The 27,545-nt window shown below is 38.0% G+C and overlaps 1 protein-coding gene across 3 annotated transcripts in view; it reads right to left on the reverse strand.

Moving 5' to 3' along the window:
- Nucleotides 1-1,865: 1,865 nt before the first annotated feature.
- RPS6KA3 (ribosomal protein S6 kinase A3) overlaps nucleotides 1,866-27,545 on the reverse strand; it is a 51,589-nt gene continuing 25,909 nt past the window's right edge. Inside the window, exons 14-23 of one of the 3 annotated variants that reach the window (XR_005558399.1) lie at nucleotides 20,706-20,830; nucleotides 19,539-19,664; nucleotides 18,893-18,982; nucleotides 15,177-15,335; nucleotides 14,704-14,865; nucleotides 12,014-12,090; nucleotides 10,875-10,992; nucleotides 9,115-9,255; nucleotides 3,978-7,311; nucleotides 1,866-3,076 (exon numbers count right to left, since the gene is read on the reverse strand). Coding sequence is in view for 2 of the 3 variants with exons in the window: in XM_039357242.1 (XP_039213176.1) it covers nucleotides 7,189-7,311; nucleotides 9,115-9,255; nucleotides 10,875-10,992; nucleotides 12,014-12,090; nucleotides 14,704-14,865; nucleotides 15,177-15,335; nucleotides 18,893-18,982; nucleotides 19,539-19,664; nucleotides 20,706-20,830 (1,121 nt within the window). In the remaining variant the exon portion in view is untranslated. Of the gene's footprint in view, nucleotides 7,312-9,114; nucleotides 9,256-10,874; nucleotides 10,993-12,013; nucleotides 12,091-14,703; nucleotides 14,866-15,176; nucleotides 15,336-18,892; nucleotides 18,983-19,538; nucleotides 19,665-20,705; nucleotides 20,831-27,545 lie in introns of all 3 variants that reach the window. The other 2 variants (XM_039357245.1, XM_039357242.1) reach the window with 2 other exon arrangements.

Consider the following 27,545-nt stretch of genomic DNA (forward strand, 5'->3'; position numbering starts at 1 on the left):
GTGCCGTGGGTGCTCGAGGGCCAGGCTGGGTGTTTGACCTCTGCTGCCCAAGGCTCTGGGCAGCCCATGCCACTATCCAGCCCCCCTGCATGGCCTGAGAAGAACAGTGAGGCTCCTCCATTGGACCATGCCTTGGTACTTGCCCTGGTCCCACCCCCTTCTGCCAGAGACTCTCAGATCTGTCCCACTCCTGCCCAGGCTCCCACAGGCACCCTTGACGAATGATGTAGAGCTGGCCACACCCATTCCAACCCAGTAGGCCACACCCACTGTGGCCACACCCACCTGCCCCCCCCAAGGGCAACCGCAATGTTGATGTGGCCCTCAGTGAAATTGAGTTTGACACCCCTGCTCTAAAGTAAGGTCTGGTAGAGAAATGCACTTCTTTGGTGTTCCATAGAAGTATATTGTAAGCAGGCTACCGAAATTAAGAAGGCTTGGGCTAGGCTGGAATGAACGTATATAAAGTGGGTGTACATCCTTTCTCAAATTTATAAATTTAATAATTGAATGTATTTAATGTACTCTGTGTTTAAAATTTTCCTCACAAAGATTTTAAGCATCAGTTTCTGCATGTTCTGTGTATAAAGATTACCTCTTTTCAGTTCTGCAGTAATTATAATTTCTAGACCCAATTTATTCCAAGAAATCATGTAGCTGTTTTTTTAATTCTGTGGTATGTTTCCTGCACCTGTACCTGTTAGGTGGATGTTAGGTGAAAGAGAACAAGGCTGACATTCGACCGCTTCAAAGACAGGACTATATAAACCAGATAATTAACTCTAGACTAGGAACGAAAAGCTATGCGAGCCTTCCCCCAATGTAGTACTTCTATGGATTGGGATGACCTCAGCAGAGACAGCATGAATGGCAACTGAATAAAGTGAAAGTGCATGCTTAAAATTGGCTGGCCCCAATCAGGAATGTATACATCAGATATGCAATCTTCTGAAATATTTGAACCTTTGCGGTTAAAATATGTTCCTCATACCTGCTCAAAAATTTTATACTATGGCAGCAAATATAGCTGAATGCAAAGACCCATCATTGTAGATTAGTATTATTGCCAATTTATAGGAAGAAAACATCCTAAAGTATGAGCCTAAGTTTATTTATTTATTTATGAGACTTATATACCGCTTTAAGTGCAAGCACTGTCTAAGCGGTGTACACCAGTAAGCAATGTATATATATATTTTACATTGCCCCCAACAATCTGGGTCCTCATTTTACCTACCTCGGAAGGATGGAAGGCTGAGTCAACCTTGAGCCGGTGAGATTTGAACCTCTGACCTGCTGAATATGATGCTGGCAATATATTTGCTTTCTATAACGATTATTTTTTAAAATAAAAATTATCTAAATACAGAGCAATTCTAACAGCTGAGTCCATGAAGTACATAACAATCTGATATTCATAGTGCTGTATCTATCTGAATAAAAACTAACTTTCCAAAATTTAGCCACAATTAACTGAGACATTAACTGAGAAAATAGTATTCTATTTTATTTCTTAGCTTTCTGCTAAGGGTCTTTCTTTTGATCCTTTCTCTTGTAACATAGAGCAATACTGCTTCTACCTTCCTCAGATGTTAGAGAAAAAACAGCAGCCCAATCTTAGGCATGTCTTCTATTTATTCTAAAGGATTCGATTTTTTCTTCCTCTTCTTAACTTTTATGTATGTTTCATGACTTGTCATAGAAAGCCCTCAATATTGCTTGCTAACTACATAAAACTCAGACTTGTAGATCTCTATAGCAACAAACTTATTTATTAAATTCTTGAAACTGTCTATGAGACATAGAAGTGAAGAAATAGAACTGCTTTGCAACAGACACCTAGAAGAAATAAAATGCTTCATAAATGCAGTATTTTCAAAGTTTATTTGCTTTATCATTTGAGTTTCTTTTGAAGACTACAAAACCTTTCTTGACAAGAATACAAGCATTAGTATCCTTCCAGCCTCATATGTGATAATGTTTGGAAACAAGATTACACACATATATTCTAAAAACAGAGAAAGCTCTCAATAAAATAATAAAAAGTATCCCATGCTTTTTGCCTAGTTACCAGCATTTTAGTTGCAATGCTAATGAAAGCATCTGATAGATGCAACTTTAATGTTGTCTGAAAGATACAGTACAGTTAAGCGTGTTACTATATCTTATATTTGCATGCTATGCTTATGAAATATAAAGAATTATTGTACAGAACCATATAAAAATATTTTATATATGTATTTTAAAATTTCTTAAATAGTTGCCTGCCCCATTGTCATTAAAATGGTAAAATAACTGTATCCCTTCTAAGTGGACTTTCTTTTGTTTAGGTCAGAAGTATCAAGATATATATACATCAGCATCAAAAGCTATTCATTACTATCAATCAATAATTTATATGCTACTGAAGAAAAGCTGAGGACCTTTTGGAGTACTAATGATATTTATGATGCAATTAAAGTTTTCTGAAAATCTAGTGATATTGCCATTCAAGAAAAAAATTCAAAGGCTGCAAAGACAAAATTAGGGAGGGAACATGGAACTTAAAAACATGATTATGGGAAGTTTAAACACAATAAAAGATACAAAGTATAAACTATGCATTAACATCTTTGGCATCAGGAAATTGAAATGGACTGGAAATTGGGCACTTTCAGTTGGAAAATCATACTGTTTATTATCCAGGACAATGAATAATTCCACTAAGTGGAAAGTGTTGCTTTCATAGTCAGGAAGGATGTAGTAAAGACAGTGCTTGATGACTTGATATCAATTAGATCACGGGTGTCAAACTCACCGCGTCTTGTGATGTGTCGCGACGTATTGTGACTTTTTTTGCATTGGCGGAGCTGAGGTGGGCGCGGCTTCCATATGATGCAGCCGGCTCACAGGCCAGCAGTTTGACACCTTTGAATTAGATTCTGCAGGCGATATAATATGGATATTCAAGTTCCATTGATGCAGAAGAAGAAGAAGACGACGACGACGTTGGAGTTCTATAGCCAAATTCAACCCAAAATTGACATAATGTCCAAACAAGATGTGTTGCTTGTGGTTGCTGACTGAAATGCCAAAGCTGGAAACAATAAGGAAGAAAATGTAGTTGGACTACATGGCCTAGGGAAGAGAAATGAAGCAGAACCACTTATCCATTTCTGCCAATCCAATAATTTCTTCATTGCTGACACATTCTTCAAACAATCACAATAAGGATTATACGTTTATATGAGCACACTGACAACAAATTGAGTATATTATTGGTATAAGGAAGTAGAAGAGATAGGTTATAGAATGCAAAAATGGGCCAAAGTCTGATTGTGGAACAGATCACAAACTATATGTAGATTTCAAATCAAACTAAAGTGGAAGAACAAAGTCAACCAGTTTCCCTGATATGATTTTGAGCATATACCCATTGTTTTCAAGGGGCAACATCAGGAATTGCTCTGAAGGTCTGCACCTTAATAGAAAACCAGAGCAACTGTGGAATGAAGTAAAAGAAGCTGATGTTTGAAGGAATGTGGAAAGGGACTGTCAAACACTGACACTGAAGAAATCAAACTGGAATGATATCATTGCAAGTGGTAGGTATTCCCAAGAAGAGATAGCAAAGTCAAGAAAAACAAATATCTGGGAGGAATTTCAGAAAATTGTTAAAAGAAAGTATTTCATAAGACATCCAAGATGGAAACAGAGAAAATGAAGAAAAATTTTCCAAAAAGAACTATCTCCAATGTCAGGACATTCATCCATTTGCTATACTAAAGGATAGCAATCAGCAGACAGTAATTGATTAAATAAAGATCAAACAGAAGTGGAAAGTGTATAAATAAGGGTTGTCAACATCTAAAATACCTTAGGAGAGATACATTGTTTACAAGAACTTTCAGTTCTAGAAGATAGATCATTACCAAGTTGGAAAGTCAAAGAAATTGATGGAGTACCTGTAGAAATATGGCAAACTGAACAATACTTACCAATATTAAGAAGATTGAGAGTGTGCAAACTATTGCACAATATCCTTGACTTCATATGCTGTTAAATAATGTTTAGAATCATCCAATGTAGATTAGACTTTGATATGGAAAAAGAAATATCAGATGTTCAAGCTGATCTTTCAAAAAGACATGGAATAAATACATTACCTATTTTTCTTAAGTAACTTGGAAAATATGACTGAGCTATTGTAAATATAACAATATTTAAATGAACTGTTCTTTTTCTTAAATATAATATGCATAAATGATTGCTTTATATAAAGTAAAAATGTTGGTAGTCTGTCTAGGGAAAGTAAATTATTTAATTTAATTTTTCTTAAGGTTAGATGAAATTTTATGATAAGATTGAATCTAAAATTTCCAGTGCAACCCAATTGGAAAAATACCTGCTTTTTATTTATAGATAAATTCCAATGTGTTCACCTTCATGTTCTCTAACCATTACATTTAAGATCATGGTAAGCTAGGACTATAAACAGATTAGATATGAAATATTATATGCTTGAATCCAACTGCTCAAAATTATTTTGTAGAGAAGACGTATTTGTAAATATGTATACAGACCTATGTATGACTGCATTTATTTCCTGCAGAATGTTATACAAGAAACTTCTAACTATATATTGTTAATTATAAATCTAACTGCATGAGTTCACTGTGAATAGCATCTTTAAAACATCTAATAAAATCCCTCCATTTGGAACATGGTTATTAAAAATGTTCATGCAGAGATAGAATATTTTTCCTGCAAGTCAATAAAATACAGTGGCAAAGTGAAATAAAATAAGTAGAGCAGCAAACTAAAACAAATAATGGATTCATTTTCCCAAGGTTTAAGATATAAATATGTCTTATATGTCTGCTCTTTACTTATTAAGAAAGAAGCAAAGATTTGTATCTTCTCCCAAAATGGAATAAGCATTTTGTGAAATTTCTGGAACTTCAGCAACAACATTTAGCATTTCAGTATCTTTGTTAGATTTAATCCATGTCCAAAAACAATTAGTACATATGTTTATAGACATCAAAATAAGGTATCTATTTGAAAAAACTCAGCATTATATTTTCTTTAAAATTTAAAAAGCACTCCAGAACATGTTTATGTAGTTGTGAATTACACCATAGATGCTTTAGGGAAATCATGGCAAAGTAAATGCAATAAACACATTAGGATTGAAAACTACTGGTGTTCAAAATATTAAAAATAGACAAATTAGAAAACTGCAGCAAATAAAACCGTATTTTTCCATCCATCCAAATCTAAGAAACAGCTCATGCCCATGTATTTCATGTGGAAAATCTAAATCATATGAACAGTCCCCATGTTACTAGACCCTGTCATGAAAAGCTATCTATAACTACAAAATAGGTCATAGTTAGATATCACCTATTTAGGATCTGTCATTGCAATTAAATCTTGAGGCAACATGTAGCAAAATTAACAAATATTTTCAAGCATAACAGAAGAAAATAGCATTTTAAAACTTCAACGTTTAACCAACAGTAAGAAATAAAGGCCTCTTGGTGGTTAACTGGCAGCATCTATACAAGCAAAGACTCATTTAAGAACTAGCGTGTGAAAAGATTTTAAATTACAGTACAAATAAAACTGTTGTAACCTGAAACAGTTGCATAAGTCTGTACGGCAGAAAGATGAGATGAAACCCTGGAAAATACTACAAATTAATATCAACTAAAAGGAAGACAAAGAAACTATAGGACCCAGTGATTAAAGAGATCACGGACATTTGATAGAAAAAAAGATATATTTCATTGCCTGCTTTGTATTTATCACAATGATTTGAGACTAACTTATCGGCAAAATGCAAGACAATAAAGAAATATTACAACTGTATAAAGAGTAATTTCTTTGGCAGAATTCTGAAGATCCACCCAAAATTCTTCATTTCTTCAGCATACTATATTTTGCAATACATAAAAGTTTGATATCTCACATATGTAATCCCAAGACAATTTGAAGAGGTGAAAGTTTTCCCCAGTTCCCATAAAAATGATAAAAACAACCTCAGAAGTAGTGCCATTATGTTTAGTATGTATGTTTATGATTACAATCTTAGCATCTGATTATGCAGCATTCTTCAAGGTTGTAATCTATAAACATACCAAACCTTGAAGGCAGAGCCCCTAGAAACAGTTGAAGACACTGGGACACATTCTGTTCAATTTGTACTCAATGCTGCTTTTGTCTATAGACTGAAAGTGGCCCAAGTATAACAGACCTGCTGTTAATTTTTTAGTCACAAAAATGATCTAACATCATTATTATTGGAGAATGCATTATTTCAGTTTAAACATTACATTTCTGCCCTCTCCATTTGCTGATCAGCACTGTGCAATAAATACTGTTGCTGTTTAAGCAACAAAGAAAAACCAATTACAATTAACATCAGCTGAACCAAAGTTAAACTATTTAGCCATAGTTTCTGAGGTTCACAAAAAGACACTCATCTTGACGATATGCAGACCCTTTTTGCTTCCATACATAATAAACCACATATGTGATTAAAAGATTCCATTTATACCATTAAATGCTTTAACAATTCCCAAGATTTCTAATGTGTCCATGGGAAGATCCAAGCAAGGAAATACACATTCACAGAATTACATTCAATAGCTGTTTAACAGTCAAGCTGTTTTAGAGATGTCCAATCATACTGATTAACATTTTAATCAGATTTAATTGTCAAATCAATTAGTCTAAAGACAAGGAAACAGTACGTAAGTGTATTGTTAGGAAAAATATACAAAACATATAAAATGCTGGATGGCACAAATTACACAGTGCTAATATAAACATATTTTAAGGTAAGTGCTTAACATAAACTGTCCATCCTTACATGTATCAAATAATTATTTTAAAGGGAGGAAAAACATTCCCTATAAAAATAATGCTATATGGTGCAGAGTGCTTTCTCTTCAGTGTATCTATTGTAGCGAGGTGTTCATAATTATTTCCATTAATAGGTTTTTTTCCACTGATTCCACTTTTTCCTCCACTTGAAGGAAAATGTTTTATCTTTAAGAGTTTTCAAAAGATGAAAGCAGGAGCAGCAGTATAACAGTACCAGCTGTAAGAGTGTGCTTTCAGGTAATTGGGGCATGTGCTACCTGTTGCCATAATTTGTGCTATCAACTCACTGTGGTACCGAGTTTTTTACACAAGGTCATTTCAGAGAGCAGTTGAGGTAATTTTTTTTACTCCTCTTCTTTGGGCAAGCGTAGAGCGACCCACTGGCTCCAAAACTGGTGACTGATTGCGATTCAATGCTGAATATGTAGCTGCCATGGCACCCTAGGAATAAAAATAAAAAGATTTTTAAAATTCTGAATCCTGGGTTAAATGACTACATTATAGAGTTTAAACAAGCGGTAGGGTTTAATGAAGTAGAATTTTAATATTTTTTAAAAACATAAAAATTATTTATCTTAATCTACAATGCAATATCCCTACAGGTTGGAATGCGTGTTAATAATATCCCCAAATCATTTAAAATATTAGTTGACAGGGAATGTCCAACATTCTAGCACTGTATACTTCTCAACTCTCACGAAAATGTGATTTAGACTTGTTCTTAATAATGCTAATTGCAGTTCTCAAATAGGAAGAAGAATTTGTGTAAATAACAAATAACCATTATCGTGCAGAAGCTACAATAATTAGTTAGATGATACCATATGTGCCTTTAGTATCACTGGTTACTAAGTGTTCTGATTTCTATTAAGTGTTTTACATTTTTATCATATTAGATGTGGAAACAAAGAAAAATACAAAGTATGTTAAACAAACTTTGTAGTTTTATTAAACCCATATGTAATAGCAATAAATTGCCTTTTGAAAAACACTGAAAGAGCTTATTATTTACTGGGCTTACTTATATACTGTTCCTGTTGCTGACATTGCTGAATGGTATTTCTATATGACATCCATAAACAAGGTTAAAAAATAAAAAAAACTTACAAGATCAAATCCAAGTACATTTCTCTATACATAACTCTGGGAAGTTCAATTATATTAGACAAATACTCCAAAGCGAGAATGAACTATATTAAAATGTCCTAACCTCAATGGCCTGCTGGTATAGTCATGTTTTAATGGTCTTCCTTTTAAGCCCATAGGGTAGGATTGACTTGCTTGACAGAAATAAACAATTACTGATTTTATTCCTTAATGACAAAAGATTGATTATAGGGAAAATGCCTTCAATGGATCATTTGACTAAGAAAATCTTAAATGTGCAAATTTCAAAGCACTGTTAGAAATGGAAATGGTACAATACAGGTAGTCCTTGTTCTCACTTGATCGTGCTGCTTACAGACGGCAATTCTAGCAATCCCCAGTTACTGTTAAGTGAGGGCAGCATGGGTTTTTAAGTGAGAACTTCACATGATCATAACTTCCTACTTCCTGTCAGCTTCTCTGCTGACTTTCCTTGTGGGGAACCAGCACTACAGGTTGTGAATTGCGATCAAGTGATCATGGGACACCATGATGTTCGGAAATACAGGCTGATTGTTGAGTGCTCAGATCACAATCACATGGTTGAGGGGTGCTGCAAAGGCCAGAATTTCAATGACCAATTGTAAGTGCAACTCATTCAACACTGTTGCCAGTTCAAATGGTCACTGAACAAGTGGTTGTTAAATGAGGACCACCTGTAATGAAAAAAATAAGGGGGCAAACTGCAGATCACAATATAGTAAACAGATTATTTATTCATTTAACTATTTATATAGCTCACTCTAATTACAAAGGATTATACAAAAGAAATGTTTGTAAATTGCAAATGAATTCCCTAATAAGTGCTACCATGTAGTCATTCACTGAGACCAAAAACATACTGAAATAAAGCAGTTTTATTTCCGGAAAACTAACACAACAGGATCTGTCTGAAGAAAAGTTCCACAGAATGGGGGTTACTGTAGAGAAGCCTGCCATCTAATCCACTTCCATGTATATTCTTAGAAGGCTTCCTCTAGATGACCAGAAGGGCATATCAGTTCTGATAAAATGTTGTCCGATATATGCCATTGGTGTGCCATAAAGGGCTGCTCTAAGGAACAGCATGCATACGTTTTTGGGTTGTTGTTTTTTTACCTTCACAAGATGTGGAGCATCTTGCCTGTTGAGTTGGTACTGAGGCAACTGATCACAGTGAACTATCCATGGGTGTCTTAGAACTTGAGCAGCAGTCAGTCTCTGATGAGGGTCAACGTGAAGCATTTTTGAAACTAAGTCCTGTAAACAATTAGTTAAATTGCACAAGTTTTATAAAATAATAAAATGATGGATTTGATTCAGATGTATTAAACATCATTTCAGATTAGAAAGGATTCCTTGGTCCTTGGATGAAGGGATTTTTTGTAATCAGAGTAAGAGAATTTTGTAATGTGTTTATATTTGCTGCAAAAGAAATAAGAAGCTTCTATTTTTTCCTTTTCAATTATTTCTTTCTGCACTTTTGCCCATCTTTCTTTCTTTCTTTCTTTCTTTCTTTCTTTCTTTCTTTCTTTCTTTCTTTCTTCCTTCCTTCCTTCCTTCCTTCCTTCCTTCCTTCCTTCCTTCCTTCCTTCCTCTTTCCAGCTACTGCTTTTTGTTAGTTTGTGTTTATAAAGCTTTAATAAAAAGATTATTTTAAAAAATGCCCAGGTTATACTTAATTGCATAAACAGAGATAAGGGATATAAAAAAGGAAACAGGAAATAAAAGAACTAAATACTGAGCTTGGGAATTAAAAATGGCCATTTTTGTAGCATCCCTTCCCCTATACATATACAAAATCTAAAAGCAAATTATTTCAATCACTAATATAAGAAGAAGGCTTTATAAACTGCTGAGCTTTATTCCTAGTAATAGCCTAATTATTTCACTATATGTAATGATACTATAGAGCCAGTTTGATGTAGTGACTAAAGCCCTGGTATATCTATCTACAAACTCCTCACATCTCTACAAAAATGTAGATATCTAAAATATCTAGATCCCTTGTATCTTGAACATAAACTGTTTTAACTTCTCTCATCAGGACGCTTCTATAGGGCACTGCATGCAAAAACAACTACCGTAAATGCCGGCGTATAAGACGACTTCCGCGAGCGCTGAAATCGGCGCCAAAGACGGGGGTCGTCTTATACGCCGAGTTGTCTTATACGCCGGAAATACTGGTAGTTTCCGGCGTATAAGACGACATTCTAGGAATGCGGCCCAGCTATAAAGACGGGGGTCGTCTTATACGCCGGGTCGCCTAATACGCCGGCATATACGGTAGACACAAAGTTGTGCCATCACTCTGCTGAACACCTAATTCCCACAGCACTGTCTTAGGCCTAATTATATTTATCCATGTAGTATGCTGTATTGCTATTATCCTTCTCTTTTCTCATCTTTTCAACTACCTTCTCCTATTGGTATCTTCTGATTTATCACTTGTTTGTAACTTACGATTAATGATTGTAATTATGATTTTTGATCTATGACCTATCACTTTGTTGTTTATATGTACACTGAGAGTATATAGGAGACAAATTCCTTGTGTGTCCAATCATACCTGGCCAATAAAGAATTCTAATAGAAACCAGGAGACTATGAGTTCTAGTCTTGCCTTGCACAAAAAACCAGCAGCTGACCTTAGGCCAGTTACTCACTCTCAGCTTTAGGAAGGAGACAATGGCAAACCACTTCCAAAATCTTACCATGGACTAGTTGCCAGGCAATCAACAATGACTTGAAGGCACAAAAAATACACCCCCCCCAAAAAAACTACACTCATAAAACATGATGCAACTTGCTATTATTAATACTTAGTGATTTATATCCTGTCTTACTGAATGAGCTCTCAAGAACAATGATTAACATACCTTTGCTGTTTCTGAGACAGAATTCCAGTATCCACCACTGAGAGAAAACTTCCCACTACCTATTCGTGCCAAAATTTCTTCTGGAGTATCATCAGGGCCATTTGCAAAGGGAGTATAACTAAATAAAGACAATTGTTTTAACATATTAAAAAAAAATTCTGCTGAATTCCATTATCAGAATTGACATACTAAATTAATATAGGTAGTTCTCAACAATGATTGAGCCCAAAATGTCTTTCTGAGACATTTGTTGAATTTTGCCCCATTTTATGACCTTTCTTGCCACAATTGTTAAGTGAGTCACTGCAGTTGTTAAAGTTAGTAGCACAGTTGTTAAGTGAATCTGGTTTCCCCATTGACTTTGCTTGTCAGAAGATCACAGGTGATCACATGACCCCAGAACACTGCAACTGACATAAATATGAGTCAGTTGCCAAATGGCTGAATTTTGATCATGTGACTATGCTGCAATGGTTGTTAACTGCAAAAAATGGGCATAAGTCACTTTTTTCAATGCTGTTGTTATTAAATGAACTGTTGTAAATCAAGGACTATCTGTACTTGATATAAATTGTAGAAATAATTATTCATGAGACTATGTAACTGCTTAGCAATTATTAATGTGAACAAAAAGCTTTTCAAAAAGAATTAGGAAAGAAAAGTAATATATTACATATAGCAGTACTAAAATTGTTCAGTACTGGAACAGATTTAGAAGTATTATAATTTGAGCTATGACAAGTGAACTCTTTGAGAAAGATTAATAATAGCTATATATTTTTTCCAAGCTTCTAATGAACATGAAAAGTTCTTAAAAATTCAAAGATATCCAGAGTTACATCTGCCCTGAAATTAACCCTTGTTGAACATCAGGAGATGACCACAACAAATATTTCATGACATTTTGTATTATGATACCTTATGATAATTTTATATTATAAAATGTTTTATGAAATTTGCCAAATTTCCATTCCACTGAAGCTATGTGGATCCATGTGTTCTGTATGTTAGCCAATTTGAGGTATCTTGGCTCAAAAATGTTTGCTCTGTGATGCACATTTTAGCCCAGTTAAAGGTTGCAGACACAAGAATTTTAGCAATATATAGATACAGGATAAAGTAAGTTGATAGAAACATACCCAGTCAACATTGTATACAGAAGGACACCAAGACTCCATATGTCACATGCTACATCATACCCTTGCCTTTTTAACACCTATGGAAATAATGTTATTAATTAAATCATACAGAAAAAGCAATTATCTTAACTGTAAATATTACTTTTGTAAATTACTTTCACTACAAAATCACTGAGAAACTGAAGTACAAATTGGATAATTTAATTTAATAATTTAATATTTTAATAAACAATATTTGAATTATTAAATCAAACTCTCATTGCAGTAAAAATGACAGTTTAAAAATCACTGGACTATAAAAGACTAGAAAACCGAAACTGAAATACATCATTCACATAAATAATGGATAATCCATATAGCACTATCAAAATAAAATAGTTTAGATAAATTCATTTGCAGAGTTGTTTCACCATCTCATGGAATCCATTCAGTTCATATAATTACATCTCATGTAATTCAAAGAGAAGTAGAAAGCCACATATCCAATTTCTTGGTTTCTTTGTGTATGATCATCAGCCTCAAATTCTTTAAATATGGAAAAGATAGGAATGTTACATAAACTTCAAGGCTTGGCCAATGCATGTATAGTCCCATATGTAGGATAAAGAACAATTAAGTCAGTGAGGAAAGTTGAGGTACCAGGTGGCTTGCAGATCAGCAGGAATTTAAGTGGCTATCAGGTGAGGGAGGGTATGAAAGTGGTTGCTGTGGCACATGTGAATGATTTTGGCCTCATGAGGTGGCTGATGCTGGGTGGGTGGGGGATATGGTAGCTGTAGCGGTGTATGCAAGTGATTTCACGCCCAGGATGGGGGTGGTGGCTGATGATGGGTGGGGAAAGATGCACAGATGGCTGCAACAGAACACAAGCAATTTTCAGCACAGGGGTGGCTGCTAGGCAGGTGGGGGAGGATGTGCAGGTGGCTGCAGTGGCATATGTGAGAAAGGAAAGGGAGACTTGCCAGAACAACTTGCAATCTTTCCTGCTGGCTTCCCCATTGACTTTGTTTATAGAAAGCTATCAGTGGAGCAAGTTGCCAAGTTACTAGATCAACATCACGTGACTCCAGAGATGGTACGATGGCTGGAACTTTGAGGACTGGTCATCAGTATAATTTGTTCAGCACCATTGAACTTTAAACAGTCACTGATCAAATAGTCTCTAAGTGAGGACTACCTACAGTATATAGTAGTAGTTCTCAACCTGTGGGTCGTGACCCCTTTGGGGGTCAAATGACCCTTTCACAGGGGTCGCCTAAGACCATTGGAAAACACATATTTCCAATGGTCTTAGGAACTGAGACACTGCTCCTCTATCTGTCTCCAGGCAGCGGGTCTGTCCATGCTGGCGCTGAGGCCGGATTCCGCCGGCGTTGGGTGGCGAGGCCAGGTGCTGGCGGAGGAGGGATGGGCTGCATGGAGCAAGGCGTGGGGCAGGAGGGCAGCGAGGTGAGCGCTGCGGCTCCTGCTACTGCTGCTGAGGCAGGTGATCATGACGCAGAAGCGCCACGGCATGGAGCGGCATGGCCGAGGGCGGGTGGGCAGGCTGAGGGGGAGGCGCAGCCTTCCGCGGCGCTCCCGGGCCAAGGCAGTTGCTGGGTGACCGCCCGTATGCGCCCTCGGCCTGCCCGGTGTGCGCTCCAGCCACAGGAGAGGAGGTGGAACGCGTGCGCCAGAGAGAGAAAGAGAGAGAGAACGAGAGCGAGCAAACCCCGCCCCTCCTCCTGCCCCCGCCTGCAGGGGTTGCAGCATTAGGAAGGTTGAGAACCACTGGTATATAGCTTATTTTTACAAGGAAGTGAGAAAAACGTTTTGCACAGCTAGAAATTTTGGTTAAACAGATTGTTAGATTCTGAAATTGTCACTAAGGATGGCTAGATTGTCTTTTGCTTCTAATAATCATTTTTCCCTTTTTCTATAACCCAATATATATATATTTTGGATAGTAAGGGGGACCAACAGGAAGCAATCAACTTAAGTCTGGTAGATATTCAGTTTTTTAATAATCAGATTTGTGAAAAGTGCTTCTGTTGCTCCAGGAACTATTGTATTCTAAACAGTTGTTGCAATATGTAATACTCCTGGTCTGTCTGGCTTTTCAGGGGACTGGTACAAGACTTTGCTAAGCCACCCTAAATCTTTTGGATGTAAATAATGAATCTTTTTCAGGATGTTAAACTGCTAGCATTGTTTTATACTAAGGTATTTATTATGCTGATTACATACTATATAGTTGCAAAATGTTTTGCCAGATATAATTTACTCCCTGTCAGGATTTACAAAAAAATAATCAGGCATCAGACAATATGTTTATTAATGGATATACTGGATATAACCAAGTACAGAATGGAATCTACTATACTAGTATCTTTAGACCCAGAAAAAGCCTATTTCCAAAAGCTATTCCTTAACATTTTTTTTCAAAATCACAGTATGATTTATCCCTTCCATACAATTATATAATAAATAGTCATGTTCCAAAGCTTTGGTATAAAATTTAACTTCACGTTGATGTTTTTAGTTTGGCTTTCCTGCTTCTCTTTTCTTTTTCTGATTTCCATCTTTTTTTAAATATATTTGTCTGTATTTTTCTAAACATAAATTAATACATTTAAAGAAAAAAGGAATTGCCAGATTACATGTTTTTTTCTACACAGGAAATGCAGACAAATAATGAATAGTTATTTTACCTCCGGAGCAACAAAATTTGCTGTATAACAGGGTGTCATTAAGAGGCCATTTTCTGCTCTCAGCTGCTTTGCAAAGCCAAAATCACAAATTCGAATAGATTCTGGATTGCCTGATTCATCCACATATAGGATATTACTAGGCTTCAAATCTCTATGAACAACCTTAAGAAAAACAAAGCAAAAAATTACTGTGATTTTTATGCAAAATCAGTTGCAGGCTCCTTCATGACTCTGAAAAGACCTGTCAGTTTTTCTGCAGCTTTCCAGAAAAACAGCCAGAAAAATAAAGAAGTCTCTGTCTTTCTTTGGTACACATTGGTTTTAGATGGGAAACAATTCAATTGAAGGAATTCTTGTAAAACCATCTCTTTCTTCCTAATAAGTTTTGTTAAAGAGACTGCGCGAGAATTCTTTGCAGAAGAGCCTGATAGATAATGATTTTAAAAATAGATAGCTGACAAAAACAGACTTACCCCTTGTGCATGAAGGTATTCAACAGTTTTTGTAATTGTCAATAAGACAGCACTAGCTTCTCTTTCAGAAAAAAATTTTTGCCTAAGGATTTTATCCAGCAGTTCTCCACCTTTCATAAGTTCTGTTACCAGATATACATATTTTCCATCATCATATACCTGAAAATTAACATTAAATATCCAATCATACATGCACCTGAAAGTGACATACAAAATTATTTCACAAAAAAAGGACCCTGCTGGATCAACCTCAAAATACTGGTTATAACCTCCTGAAATAGTGTATGATATCTGAAGAACCCAGAAAATATCACAAGATAAAGGATAACTCAGTTTAAAAAATCACTGCAACTTAAATAAGATCAACAAAACCTAAAATTGCATGACAATCACAGAAAGGAAGATAAAATTAAATAACAAGAAACAAATATTGGTTAAATTGGCTATGTGAAATTATTTTAAATGATGTCTTCCAAAAGGATAGCTGAATGGAAAGAGAATCTCCCACTATATAATGAATGAAAAATAAAAGAGCTCTGACATGTTTATTCATTCATTTCTTCATTTATTTTAAAACCATGTATTAATGTTTTGATTTCTCAGCAATTAAAATTCTGTACCTTTAGTATCATTTCTGCTAAGAAAGGTTTACATCTGTGTTTGGAAATGTATTGTCTCTTTGTGTATACAGCTAATCCCTGAGTTACAAGCCTTCACTTAACCCGATGAGCGCCCCCTAGTGTTTACAAGCCCCAAATTTAAGAATATTGCAGCACCATGGAAGGCATTCGCCCTTACAAACGACCGCAGAGGTTCTGCAACATTCACCCTATTCTCCCCCCCACTCCCTACAACTGCTTCTCCCTCCCTTCCTCAAGCCCCCCCCCCATTGGCAGACACACAGACCTTCCAATCTCTCTTTCCTTCAAATAAAAAGGGTTTGCATGCCTGTGGGGCTTTCAAAATGCAGGGATTTGGTGCAGCAAATCTTGGCGCATGTAAGCAAGCAGTGCACTGGGCCATGGATAGCATTGGTTCCTGCGCCCGGCCAACTCCAATTCCACACTATGTCCCATAGGCATGCAAACAAAGCAAACACTCTCCCCGCCCCGAATGGAAGCTTCAGGTGGCCATGATCTCTTTTGCAGAGAATGTATGTTTGAACTTGCATGATATTACGGCACTGAGGAGCTTCCATTGTCGATATGAAAAGCATTTCCAAGCCAACTCTCTTCTCTCTCAAAGGGAAAGAAACTGCGGCAGAAAGGAGACAGATTTTGCAAGGTAAGTGAGTCCAGCACAGCAGGAAGGGAGGGGGAAGCATGAGGTATCTTAGTGGGTTGGGGAGGCCATGGGGGCTCCCCATGGCCTTCCCCACCCTGAGATACCTCATGTGCACTTAACAAGGCGTGTGCATCTTAATGAGCAGGGAATGATCTCATTCAAGGTAGAGATTCACTGCCACAAATTCTCGAGTCTCTTCTTAAAAGCTTTCAGTAATGAGACACCCACAACTTCTGGAGGCAATTTAAATTTAAAACCTACAAACTACAATAATATATGCTAATCTCCAAAATAAAAGCAAGGAAACACAATGTTAGAGAATGCTTTGTGAGGAGGCTGGCTAGCATTTCTACAAGTACTATACTTAGAAATACAATAGTACGTAAGTACTTAAAAAGAAGAATAGTTTGCAAACTATTTGTTTGCAAGCGTTCTAGAGCAGGGCTTTTCAACTTTTCACAGATTGTATCACTTTTAAGATATGGCGATATTCGAGTACCACCAGTCACCTAGCAAGGTGTCAAAAAGTTGATGACCAAAAAAAGGGAAAAAAATGATAAAGTACAGGTAGTCCTCAACTTACAACATTTCGCTTAGTAAATGTTCAAAGCTACAACGACACTGGAAAAAAGTGACCATTTTTTACACTTATGACCACTGCAGCATCCCGAGGGTCAATTTACATTTAGATGCTTGGCAACTGATTCATATTTATGATGGTCACAGAGTCCCAGGATCATGTGATCCCCTTTTGCAACCTTTTGAAAAACAAAGTCAATGGAGAAATCAGGTTCACTCCTCCTTTTATATCCTTTCTTCTCTCCCCCTCCTTTTATATCCTCTCTTCCTTCCTTTTATATCCTCTTCTCTTCCCTTCTTTTATATCCTCTCTTCTCTTCCCTTCTTTTATATCCTCTTCTCTCCCTTTATATCCTCTTCTCTTCCCTTCTTTTATATTCTCCTCTTCCCTTCTTTTATATCCTCTCTTCCCTTCTTTTATATCCTCTCTTCTCTTCCCTTCTTTTATATCCTCTTCTCTCCCTTTATATCCTCTTCTCTTCCCTTCTTTTATATTCTCCTCTTCCCTTCTTTTATATCCTCTCTTCCCTTCCCTTCGTTTATATCCTCTCTTCTCTCCCCCCTCCTCCTTTTCTCTTCCATGCACCTCCAGCTGATTCTTCTCAAGGCTGCGGTCTCCGGCTCTCTTTTGCAGTCCCCTTCTCTTTCTCCTGTTGTCTTTTTTTTCCTCTTCCTCTCCCGCTGAGCCCCTATAGGCCTGCAGAAGCGCTGATCAGCTGTAGCTGCGAACACCGATCCTGGGCTTCTGCCCAGCCCCCTTAGCCCTGCAGATGTGCCGATCAGCTGTAGCTACACTAATCCTGGGCTTCTGCCCAGCCCTGCAGCTCCAGCTGTCTCTCCTTTAGGCTTGTGCGGTGCTGCTGCCACTTCAGCTCATTTCCCTCCCCTGCAATACTTGTCTAGGATGGTCACGTACCACTTGCCAGGTGCCAAAGTACCACAGATAGTATGCGTACCACCAGTTGAAAAGCCCTTTTCTAGAGTAACAACAATTTTTTTAAAAAATACTTACAGAAGTTCTAGTCCTGAAGCCCAAGCAGCAACAGATTCTCCACCAGCACCAACAAAAAAACTCAATGCTGGCTCAGCTCATTTGGCCATGTGACCAGGGACAAAAAAAAGCCCTGCCTGCTTTGTAAGTCCAATGGCCCAGGCAAGTCACAGAATTCAAAATGGCCACTGCTGCAGCAAGGATTGAATTCAGGTCACATGGCTACACAGGCCTTTTTTTGCTCTCAGTTTTGAATTTCTAACATAAGTACCCTTTCTGAATTAATTCATTTTTGTGAAAATTTGCTAAATAAATGTTTGTACCTGGGGGTTTGTATTTTCCTATATTATTTTTAGGGGTGTCTTTCTTTTGTTGTGGTTGCAGCTCCATAATCTTTTGTTTATGCTTTGTACAGATTATACATCCTATTCCTGGGGAACTCTGGGGAGTAGCAACGTGTAAAAAGCAAGAATATGCTTGGCAAACCTGTGGGTCTATCGATGCCACTACTCACTACCTCAGGTTCTTAGAAAGCCATCCTCATTGATTTTATTATAAATCTATCAGTATTCTAAGATCATATTTCTACATCGAAGACCAGGCCTATTTACTAAGATTGATCATTTCTCTGATCTGTGCTTCTGTCAGCCAAGAAAGAAGGCAATCTCTTTCAGCTTAAATAAACAGTCTGCCAAAGTATTTGGGGTTAAAAAAGATTTGCAGTTCACAGTTCCAGAGAAAACCCAGGATATATGTATTACTTATGCTGGACAAAATTTCTAACCTAATAGCTAATAAAGGCAAATAACACATTAATATTAATGACTTAATTTCTGTGAATATGCTTATATTACCTACTTACATCTTTGAGAGTAATAATATTTGGGTGCTGTCCATATCGTAGCAATATTTCTATTTCCTCTGTGGGGTCTCTTTTACTCTTGTCTATAATCTAGAGGAGCAAATATATATAAATCAATAATTTTATACAGTACTAACAGCTTACATTTTAGGTCTTACCCCCCCCCCCCAAGTTAAATTATGTTTTATAAGAACAACCAGCTTCAAAACAGTATTTTCCCTTTAAGTTTAAAGAGAAAGTTGGTTTACTGTACTAGTTAAAGCACTGAGCTAAAAATCAGGGGACTGCAAGTTCTAGTCTTGCCTTAGGCTTGAAACTAGATGGGCCACTCTTTCTCACCCCTAGGAAGTAGGCAATGGCAAACTACTTCTGAAAACCTGTCAAGAAAATTGCAGGGACTGTTAAGACAGTTGCCAGGAGCCCAAAACTGACTTTAAGACAGACAGACAAACAGATTAAAGAACTTCATTTCATTCCTATAAATGTTTATTTCTGATTCTCAAAATATTTCATTTACTGAAGTTTGTAACATTTTTTTAGAGTCAGAACTTCAATTATACTTTCAGCCTCGGTAATCTAACCCATGGCCATCCAAACAGCAACACAACTAATAGCTATATTTCTTATATAATTGGGCAGTGATTACCTTTACAGCATATTCCATATTTGTGGTTTTATGTATGCATCTCTTGCAAACGGAATAGGATCCAACTCCTATATCTTGTTTGACTTCATATCCGTCAGTAAACTGAATGCTGTTCCTGTGCAACTGCTACCAAAATAACATTATTAATTAATGAGTTCTCTTAGCTCTTTCTATTAAAATATCTTAAATGTGCAGTATATTTACAGGTAAATTTGTACTAAATTTAAAATAAAATGAATCTAATTTTCATTTTGTTGCCAGAATGCTCATATTCACGCATAGTAAATAATGTTTAAATACACTGAGGGAGATAAATGATAATTTTATAATGAACAGTTAAATATTAAGTATCTGATCTTAATCATAACAAAAAAGTGGCTATATCTTCTAGTAAAAAACAGCAGGGCAACATATATGTCTATAATGAACATTTATAAATGGTTTAAATGAATTTAAATAAAATATATGCACAAAGTAACAAAGGTACAAGTAGTATGATTCTTTGTTCATTTTGCAAGGGAATGACTTACATGCTAAAGGCAATTCCCCATTAGGTACTTAGGAGCGACTTCATAGCATCCTTTAGCCATTGTAGAAATGATGCAAAGCATCACCTCACTGCTATTATGTAGGCATAAGGGTGGTGGGATAACTCTAAAAGATGCTAAAACTCACTAAGCGTGTAGCAATGTTTAGGACTTTTATGTTCTTTAGCACTTCAGATATGGTAAGCTGTAATCACTGAAAAAAAACTATCTACAGAAGGTCACTGTATCAAACTAGATTGCTACATAGTTTATATTGTTCAAGTCACCTGTGCAACTCTTTCAAAATAATTTTTACACATATGAAACATCTTTCTGTAAGCATTTTACATGTAGCCATCTGCATTCAAAACTATGCAAACAGTGTCTGTGCTATGAATGTTGGCCTAGATAAGAAGTCCCCAATCCCCGGTCCATGGACACTGGGCCATGGCTTGCCAGCAACCGGTCCGCACAAACAAGGAAAGCCCCATCCACAGGATGCAGGCAGCACACAAAACCACACCCCCTCCGGTCCGTGGAAAAACCTCTCTCCACGGAACTGGTCCCTGGTGCCCAAAAGGTTGGGGACCTCTGAACTAGATAACAGTCAATCTAAAAGTTCTGCATTAAGAACATTCACCTGAACAATTGAATGTCCACCAGATGTCTGCATAGCTTGATTTTCATCATCTGATGCAATAGCTACAAAACTGAAACCCCGGAAAAGCTGGTGAGCATTAGCACTTGGGGGAATACCAGGTGAATCTGCAAAAAATACATTGATAAGTATGTTCAGTAAGTTTTGTAAATATTTAAGGCAGTTCATAATAAAAAATAAGCTATAAGAGTAATAAAAATGTTAAAAATTAAGTAAATTACAATACATTTCAAACATTAAAATTTTAATTGGCTGGGCTTCCAGTTTTGAAGTTGCAGCTCCATCTTCTGCATTCGATTTTGCCCCGCTGGGGGACCCTGAAAAGGGTCAAAAGTCGCCCCATAGAGGCAGCATGCAAGAAGGGGACCCTCACTGATCACGGAGGGGGTTGGGGGTAGCAGCCCTCCCATTTGATCCAAGGAAGCCCTCCTAGCCGGCGGGGGAAAGACTGGCTACATTCGCGTAGCCTGTCAAAAGCTGCTGACAATGGAAGACAATAAGCACCAACAAGCAACCTTAGACCAACGTGGATGAAGCTGGGTGAGACCTGATCCTCTCTTTATGATTTTAAGATTTCTTCCTGAAAAGCTGCCCAAAGCACTCTCCCCAATGAGAGGGGGAAGGGGAATTTCTGCCCCATTCCCTCAGGAACAGAAAGTGGTGAATTAATTACTTGGAGAAAATAGAAAAATCTACAAGACTAATTTGGAGTTAATATATATATGGCTTGGAAATTTGGGGACTAAAAGTGCTTTTAAGAACCTTTTCTTCTTTTTTTTAAAAAAGAGACCTGAAAAGTTTATAATACAAGTTTTGGATTTAAAAACTGAAAAACGGTATTAATGACATCTAGTGGTGAATTACAGCACTACAACTTATTATGCCTAAAAGAAACCAGGCTTGAAGCCCAGAATTAGATAAGGCTTTGGCTTGGCTTGGCAACTTTCACTTTTGAAGAATGCAGCTGAGAAAAAGGAACAGACCTGGGGGCTGCTTATCTGTGTGGCAAGAGATGATAAACTATTCTAAAATTGGCCTGTCTGAACTACAAACACAAATACTAACCTTCAGAACTGTATTGTGGAACTATTTTCCTGTAGAAGAAACATACACTATTGCCTGATATGATGGAACCTTTTGGATTATAAATCTTGATTGATAAATAACCTTTAATGGTTCTTTCTTCTCCCTGGACAGAAAGGATATATTTCTCATTGGACAGAAAAAATTGAATTTTACTTATATTTGCTTAGGGTTTAAGAATGGATTGAGAAGTTGGTTGGATAATCTGGAGTTCTAATGACAATTGACTGAAACTTTCTAAACGCTTAAACAGATTTCTATAAAGGCCACTTACAAAAAATAAAATAGATGTTCCATATTTAGCTCTAAATGGTAAAAACCATCCTTAATATCTGTCTCCAGAAGCCTCAGTTTGACACACCACCAAGAAAATACTGATGAATCACAGAAAGAAATTCTCTCCATGTTAAAATTAATACAAGAAACAATTTCCTTAGCTTGTGATGAGATTAAAAATAACACAAAGGAGACAAAAGAACAATTTTCTAATTTAAATCTACAAACTCAGAAAGCAACTACAGAGAAGGACCTAGCAACCCAGAAAATAGAAAGAAAACTAGAGAATGCTGACCCAAATATGGAGGATCTAAAGGAAGGAACTAATGGCCAGACTCAGACAAATGAAGAATTAGAAGATATAAAGATAATATTGGAAATGAAAAAGACATTTTACCAACCAGAATTTCAGAGCATACTGGAGGATAAGGAAGGAAGATGGAATGGAAGATAGAGCTGTCAACAGAACTGTGGGGAACTGGAGAAGGAGGGAGGTTGTTTAATGAATATCAATGGGCTAGTTCTTCCAGAAATACCTTAACTAAATTGTTTCTCTTGTGCCAAATAACATATACAAAAATAGAGGAAGAATTATTTGATGATCCAAATGCACTGACTTGGCAAGTTAGTTGGCAAAGGAAGAAAGCTAGAGTAGGTCTGAAGAAAACAGAAGTTTTGACCTATTAAGAGGGGATGTTATATCATTAATTAGATGATTGAATATGGTTAAGAATAGATTGCTAGAAATAGAAGTATTATTATAAATAGATAGATAAGATTTGTAATCAGAATATTATATCTTGGTATGAAAAGGGAAATAAGAAAATGCTAAAAAGTTTGAATAAGGGCAGCTTTTGGTTACCAAATATAACTTGTTTTGAAATTATAAATGATTGAGATATTTAAATTGAAAAAGGGGAAAATAGGGCATGGACTGAATAAATGGATATTGAGTACAAATGCAATTAAGATATGTTTTGGTTAGAAAAGATATTCTAAACTGATATTACTGATACTATTAGAAAACTGTAACAAATGCTGATATATAACTGTATATTTATTAACAATAAGAATTGTATTTCTTAGTGTGGAAAAATGTCTATTCCTGGAAGAAGAGAGGATGTATTGGATGGTGTAATATTGGATTTAGTTTGAAGAAACTTACAAGTACCATGGAATTACTAATGGACTCAGTCATTATGTTGTCTATTAAGCACTTGATTGTAAAAATAGAAAATTAATATTTATAAAAAAAAATGAAATTTTAGTTGGCATAGGTCAGGTATCTGACAGAATAACTATGTTTTTCTGAAAGGCTAATAGCAAGAGAGAGATGAGACTTCCAAGAAAATAAATTCCAAAATTTGGGCAAATTGTAGTGTACAAAGAATAGTTTGATGGCATGTCAGGGCCCACTTCAACACCTCATCCCAAGAAAGCAGAACTCATGGAAGGAAGCTCTTCCAAAAGGAACTTTTATTAGGAAAAGTTGATAGCAGGCATACTAGACAGGATCTGAGGTTTTCCCACACAGATCAATGGGTTAAAGTGTCCCCAAGCAAACCCCACCCCATAGTTCATCCAGACGGTTTAAACCGGCCAATCCCCAGGTTCATTGTGGGAAAGGGGAGATAACATCAGGCTGGCTCTGGTTGTAACATAGATGTTTAAGCGATTCTTTGCACCTTCTCTTGAGAGCGAAGAGATAAGCCAGTTGCTGGAGGCTGCATTCCTTTCTTCCTCCCCCTTTTCTAATTAACATTTAGGGAGAGGAAAGTACAGAGAGAAATAGTGCAGGAAAGCATAGTGTTACATTGTAGCGATAGAGGAAGTTAAGGCAATAAACCCACGATCATTCCCTCCTCCCTTCCAGGAGTATGGCAGAACCCAGGGAGAGAAGAGAATGGAAGAGCAAGGGAAGTATGAAATCAGATAGATATGGGATCTGACATCCTGCCCCCCTTAAAAATATGAGAGATCAATCTGTTGAGAGACAAAACAAATATTGAGAGGTTAGTCTGGTTTGTTCGCGTAGTCTGTGTGAAATTTTTTTAATAGTTTGGGGGATCTAACGTGACGTTTATGAACCCATTTGATTTAGGAAGACGGAAGGTGTTTCCATGCTACTAGGTATTGGGTTGCCCCGTGGTATTTTCGGGAGTCAAGGATTTCTTTTATTTCAAAATGCTGCTCCCCCTCAACCATGGGTGGTGCGATGGTGCGATGGCTGGTCGTAAAGGTGATCGCTGTTCTCATTTTAGTAGGCTGCAGTGGAAGATAGGGTGAATCTGCCTGAGGGTTTTGGTAATTCTAACTCTACTGTTACTGGGTTTATAATTCTTTTGATGGGGAACGGTCCCACATATTTTGGTCCTAGTTTTTTGGATGGTTGCAGGGATTTTAGGTATTTTGTGGATAGGTAAACCAAATCCCCTACAAAGAATGGTTTTAGTTTGACTCTTTTCCTATCTGCTTGTGCTTTATAGGCTTGTCTGGCTTCATCTAGTGCTTTTCTAACTACTGGCCAGGTGTTTTTAATTGTACAATCCACTCCTTCAAGGAGGGAATGGCTGGCTCAGTGGCACTTAGTTCCGGCATGGAGTTGAAACTTTGGCCCGTAGCTACTTGGAATGGGGTGTAGCCAATGCTGGAATGGACCGCGTTGTTGTATGCCACTTCTGCGAAAGGGAGCAGGTCGGTCCAGTTTGTCTGATGGAAATTAATAAATTAAATAATGTTCAAATACTGAGTTCGAATGCTTCATCCCCCCATTCATCTGAGGATGATGACCAGATGACAGCTCCTGGGTGGTCCCCAAAACGGACAGGAACTCTTTCCAAAAATCCAATGTGAATTGCATCCCCCTGTCTGATATTATGCGTTGGGGTGCCCCATGCAGTCTATATATGTGCTGGACGAACAGTTTTGCTAAGGCTTTAGCGGTGGGGATTTTTGGACAAGGGATGAAGTGTACTTATTTTGAGAATAAGTCCGTGACCACCCAGATCACTGTTTCCACTACTTTCTGGTAGTTCTACTTTGAAATCCATGGAGATTTCCCTCCAGGGGGCTGAGAAGCTTGCCACTGGCTGTAACAGTCCAGGGGCTTTCCCTTGCAGTTTTTTGGCAGCTGCGCAGGTTGGACAGCTGGCCACATAGCTCTCAATGTCCTTTTTCATAGATGGCCACCAGAACTGTCTTTTTACTAAATGCAGCGTTTTCACGAATCCAAAGTAACCTGCTGGTTTTGTGTCATAGCAAAGCTGCATAAATGTAATCCTTTGGGTTTTGGGGATGTACAGCTTCTCCCCCACCTATGGTAAGCTGTCAGTGATAGCGCATAAGTTTTTGTGGCTCTGGAACCATTCATCAGTTACTAGAGCCTTCCTGAATTCGATCCCTGCTTGGCTGGCTATCGGCTGCTTTAGTTTTGCTTGAGCTCTTGTGGTTACTTGTGCTGCCAGCTGCACTTCCGGCATGAGCGGCTTGGAGATGGTTGGCTGGGAGCTTTTATACCGGGGCATGCAGGATAGAGCATCTGCCAGGAAATTCCTCCTCCCTGGTAAGTGTTTGATTGTGAACGTAATCTGGTGGAAGTGTTGTGACCACTGGGCTTGTTTGGGGGTGAGTTTTCTGGGTGTTTTAAGGGGCTCCAAGTTCTTATGATCTGTCCAGACCTGGAATGGGATTTTATTCCCTTCCAGGAAGTGCCACCAGGTGAGGAGTGCCCATCTCACAACCTACGCCTCTTTCTCCCACACCGCCCAACATTGCTCCGTGTCAGAGAGTTTTCTGAATGTGTAGGCACAGGGTCGCAAATGCCCCTTGTCATTTTCCTGTAGCAATACTGCTCCTACTGCTATGTCACTTGCATCGGCTTGGATTACAAATGGCTTGTCTGGGTTGGGGTGTTTTAAAACTGGTTCAGCCGAAAAAAGTCTCTTTAGTCTTTCGAATGCAGCTTGACATTCCATCATCCAAGTTAGTGGCTGACTAGGTTTTACCAAGCCTCCCTCTTTTGTCTTTAATAGGTTCGTGATAGGCAGGGCTATCTGGACGAAAGAAGGGATGAACTGATGGTAGAAGTTAGCAAACCCCATGAAGCTTTGTAGTTGCTTTCTCGTGCGGGGTGGCGCCCACTCTAGCACTGCCTGGACCTTTTTGGGGTCCATCTCTATGCCTTCGGTTGATATGCGGGTAGCTCAGGTAGTCAATTCTATTTGTGAAATTCACTTTGACAGTTTTACATAGAGGTTGGCGGCTGTTTTTTCAAAACTGCCCTGACTAATTTTACATGCTCCTCCTTAGTCTCTGTAAATATAAGGATGTCGTCCCGATAGACGAGGACTCCTTTGTATAGGTGCTCCTTCAGTACATCATTGATCAGCTGCATGAAGACCGCAGGGGCTCCCTGCAGCCCAAATGGCAAGACCTTAAATTGGTAGCACCCCATAGGGCAATTGAACACAGTCTTCCACTTGTCCCCCTCTTTAATTCTAATGAAATAGTAGACTTCCCTTAGGTCTAGTTTCGTAAAGATTTTACCCTTCGATAGGTGGGACAGCATGTCTTTCAGGAGGGGGAGAGGGTCCATGTTGTTTTCGCTTATGGCATTCAAGGTGTGATAATCCACGCACATGCGCAATGTGCCATCTTTCTTCTCCTTGAACAGGACTGGGGCTGCTACCTTTTGTGGGGAGGCTGGCTCAATGAAGCCCCTCTCCAAGTTCTTATCTAAAATTTTTTGCATTTATTGTAGCTCCTCGGTGCTCATAGAGTATAATCTAGGCTTTGGGAGCTTCACTCCTGGCTTGATTTCTATAGTGCAGTCTGTGGGTCGGTAAGGGGGTAGCTCTTCCGACCGCTCCTTGCTGAAGACTTCAGCGAGGTCCTTGTACTCCTCAGGCATTTCGGGCAATGTTTTTTCCTCCCCCATTGCTGCTTTTTCCAGAGGGGAACTCTTGGGACCTCCCTCAGGTGGCGATCCCATTTGATCCCCTTTTGGGAACCTGAGCTCCGCTGTCCTCCAGTCCACTCAGGGGTTCCATTTTGCTAGCCATGCCGTCCCTAATATTATTGGCCACTCCGTGCCTGGGGTCACCATGAAAGTCTCCTCGTGGTCCTCCAGGGTAAAGTGGATCGGTAGTGTGGCTAGAGCGGCTGGCATTCCCTCTGCTATGGACCCATCTAATTGACCAAAGGATATTGGTTTCTTCAGCCTCCTCACTGGAATGCCCAGGGTTCCCACCAGCATTGGGCTAATAAGGCAACGCATGCAGCCAGAGTCTATTAGGGCTCTAACCTTTACAGCTTCGGGCATGGAGGAGGCTAGGATAGTTACTGTCCAGGTGAGGGGTGCGATAGGTCCACTTACCAGGGGCTCATTTTTGGAGTTGTCGTCTGACGAGTTGGATGCTCCTGTGGTATAGGCCAGGGTTCCTTTCCCCCCTTGGGTGGAGGGGG

The sequence above is a fragment of the Crotalus tigris genome, unplaced genomic scaffold (genome assembly GCF_016545835.1).
Source record: "Crotalus tigris isolate CLP2741 ecotype Arizona unplaced genomic scaffold, ASM1654583v1 scf7180000018879.704157, whole genome shotgun sequence".
In the NCBI taxonomy this organism is placed as follows: Eukaryota; Metazoa; Chordata; class Lepidosauria; order Squamata; family Viperidae; genus Crotalus; species Crotalus tigris.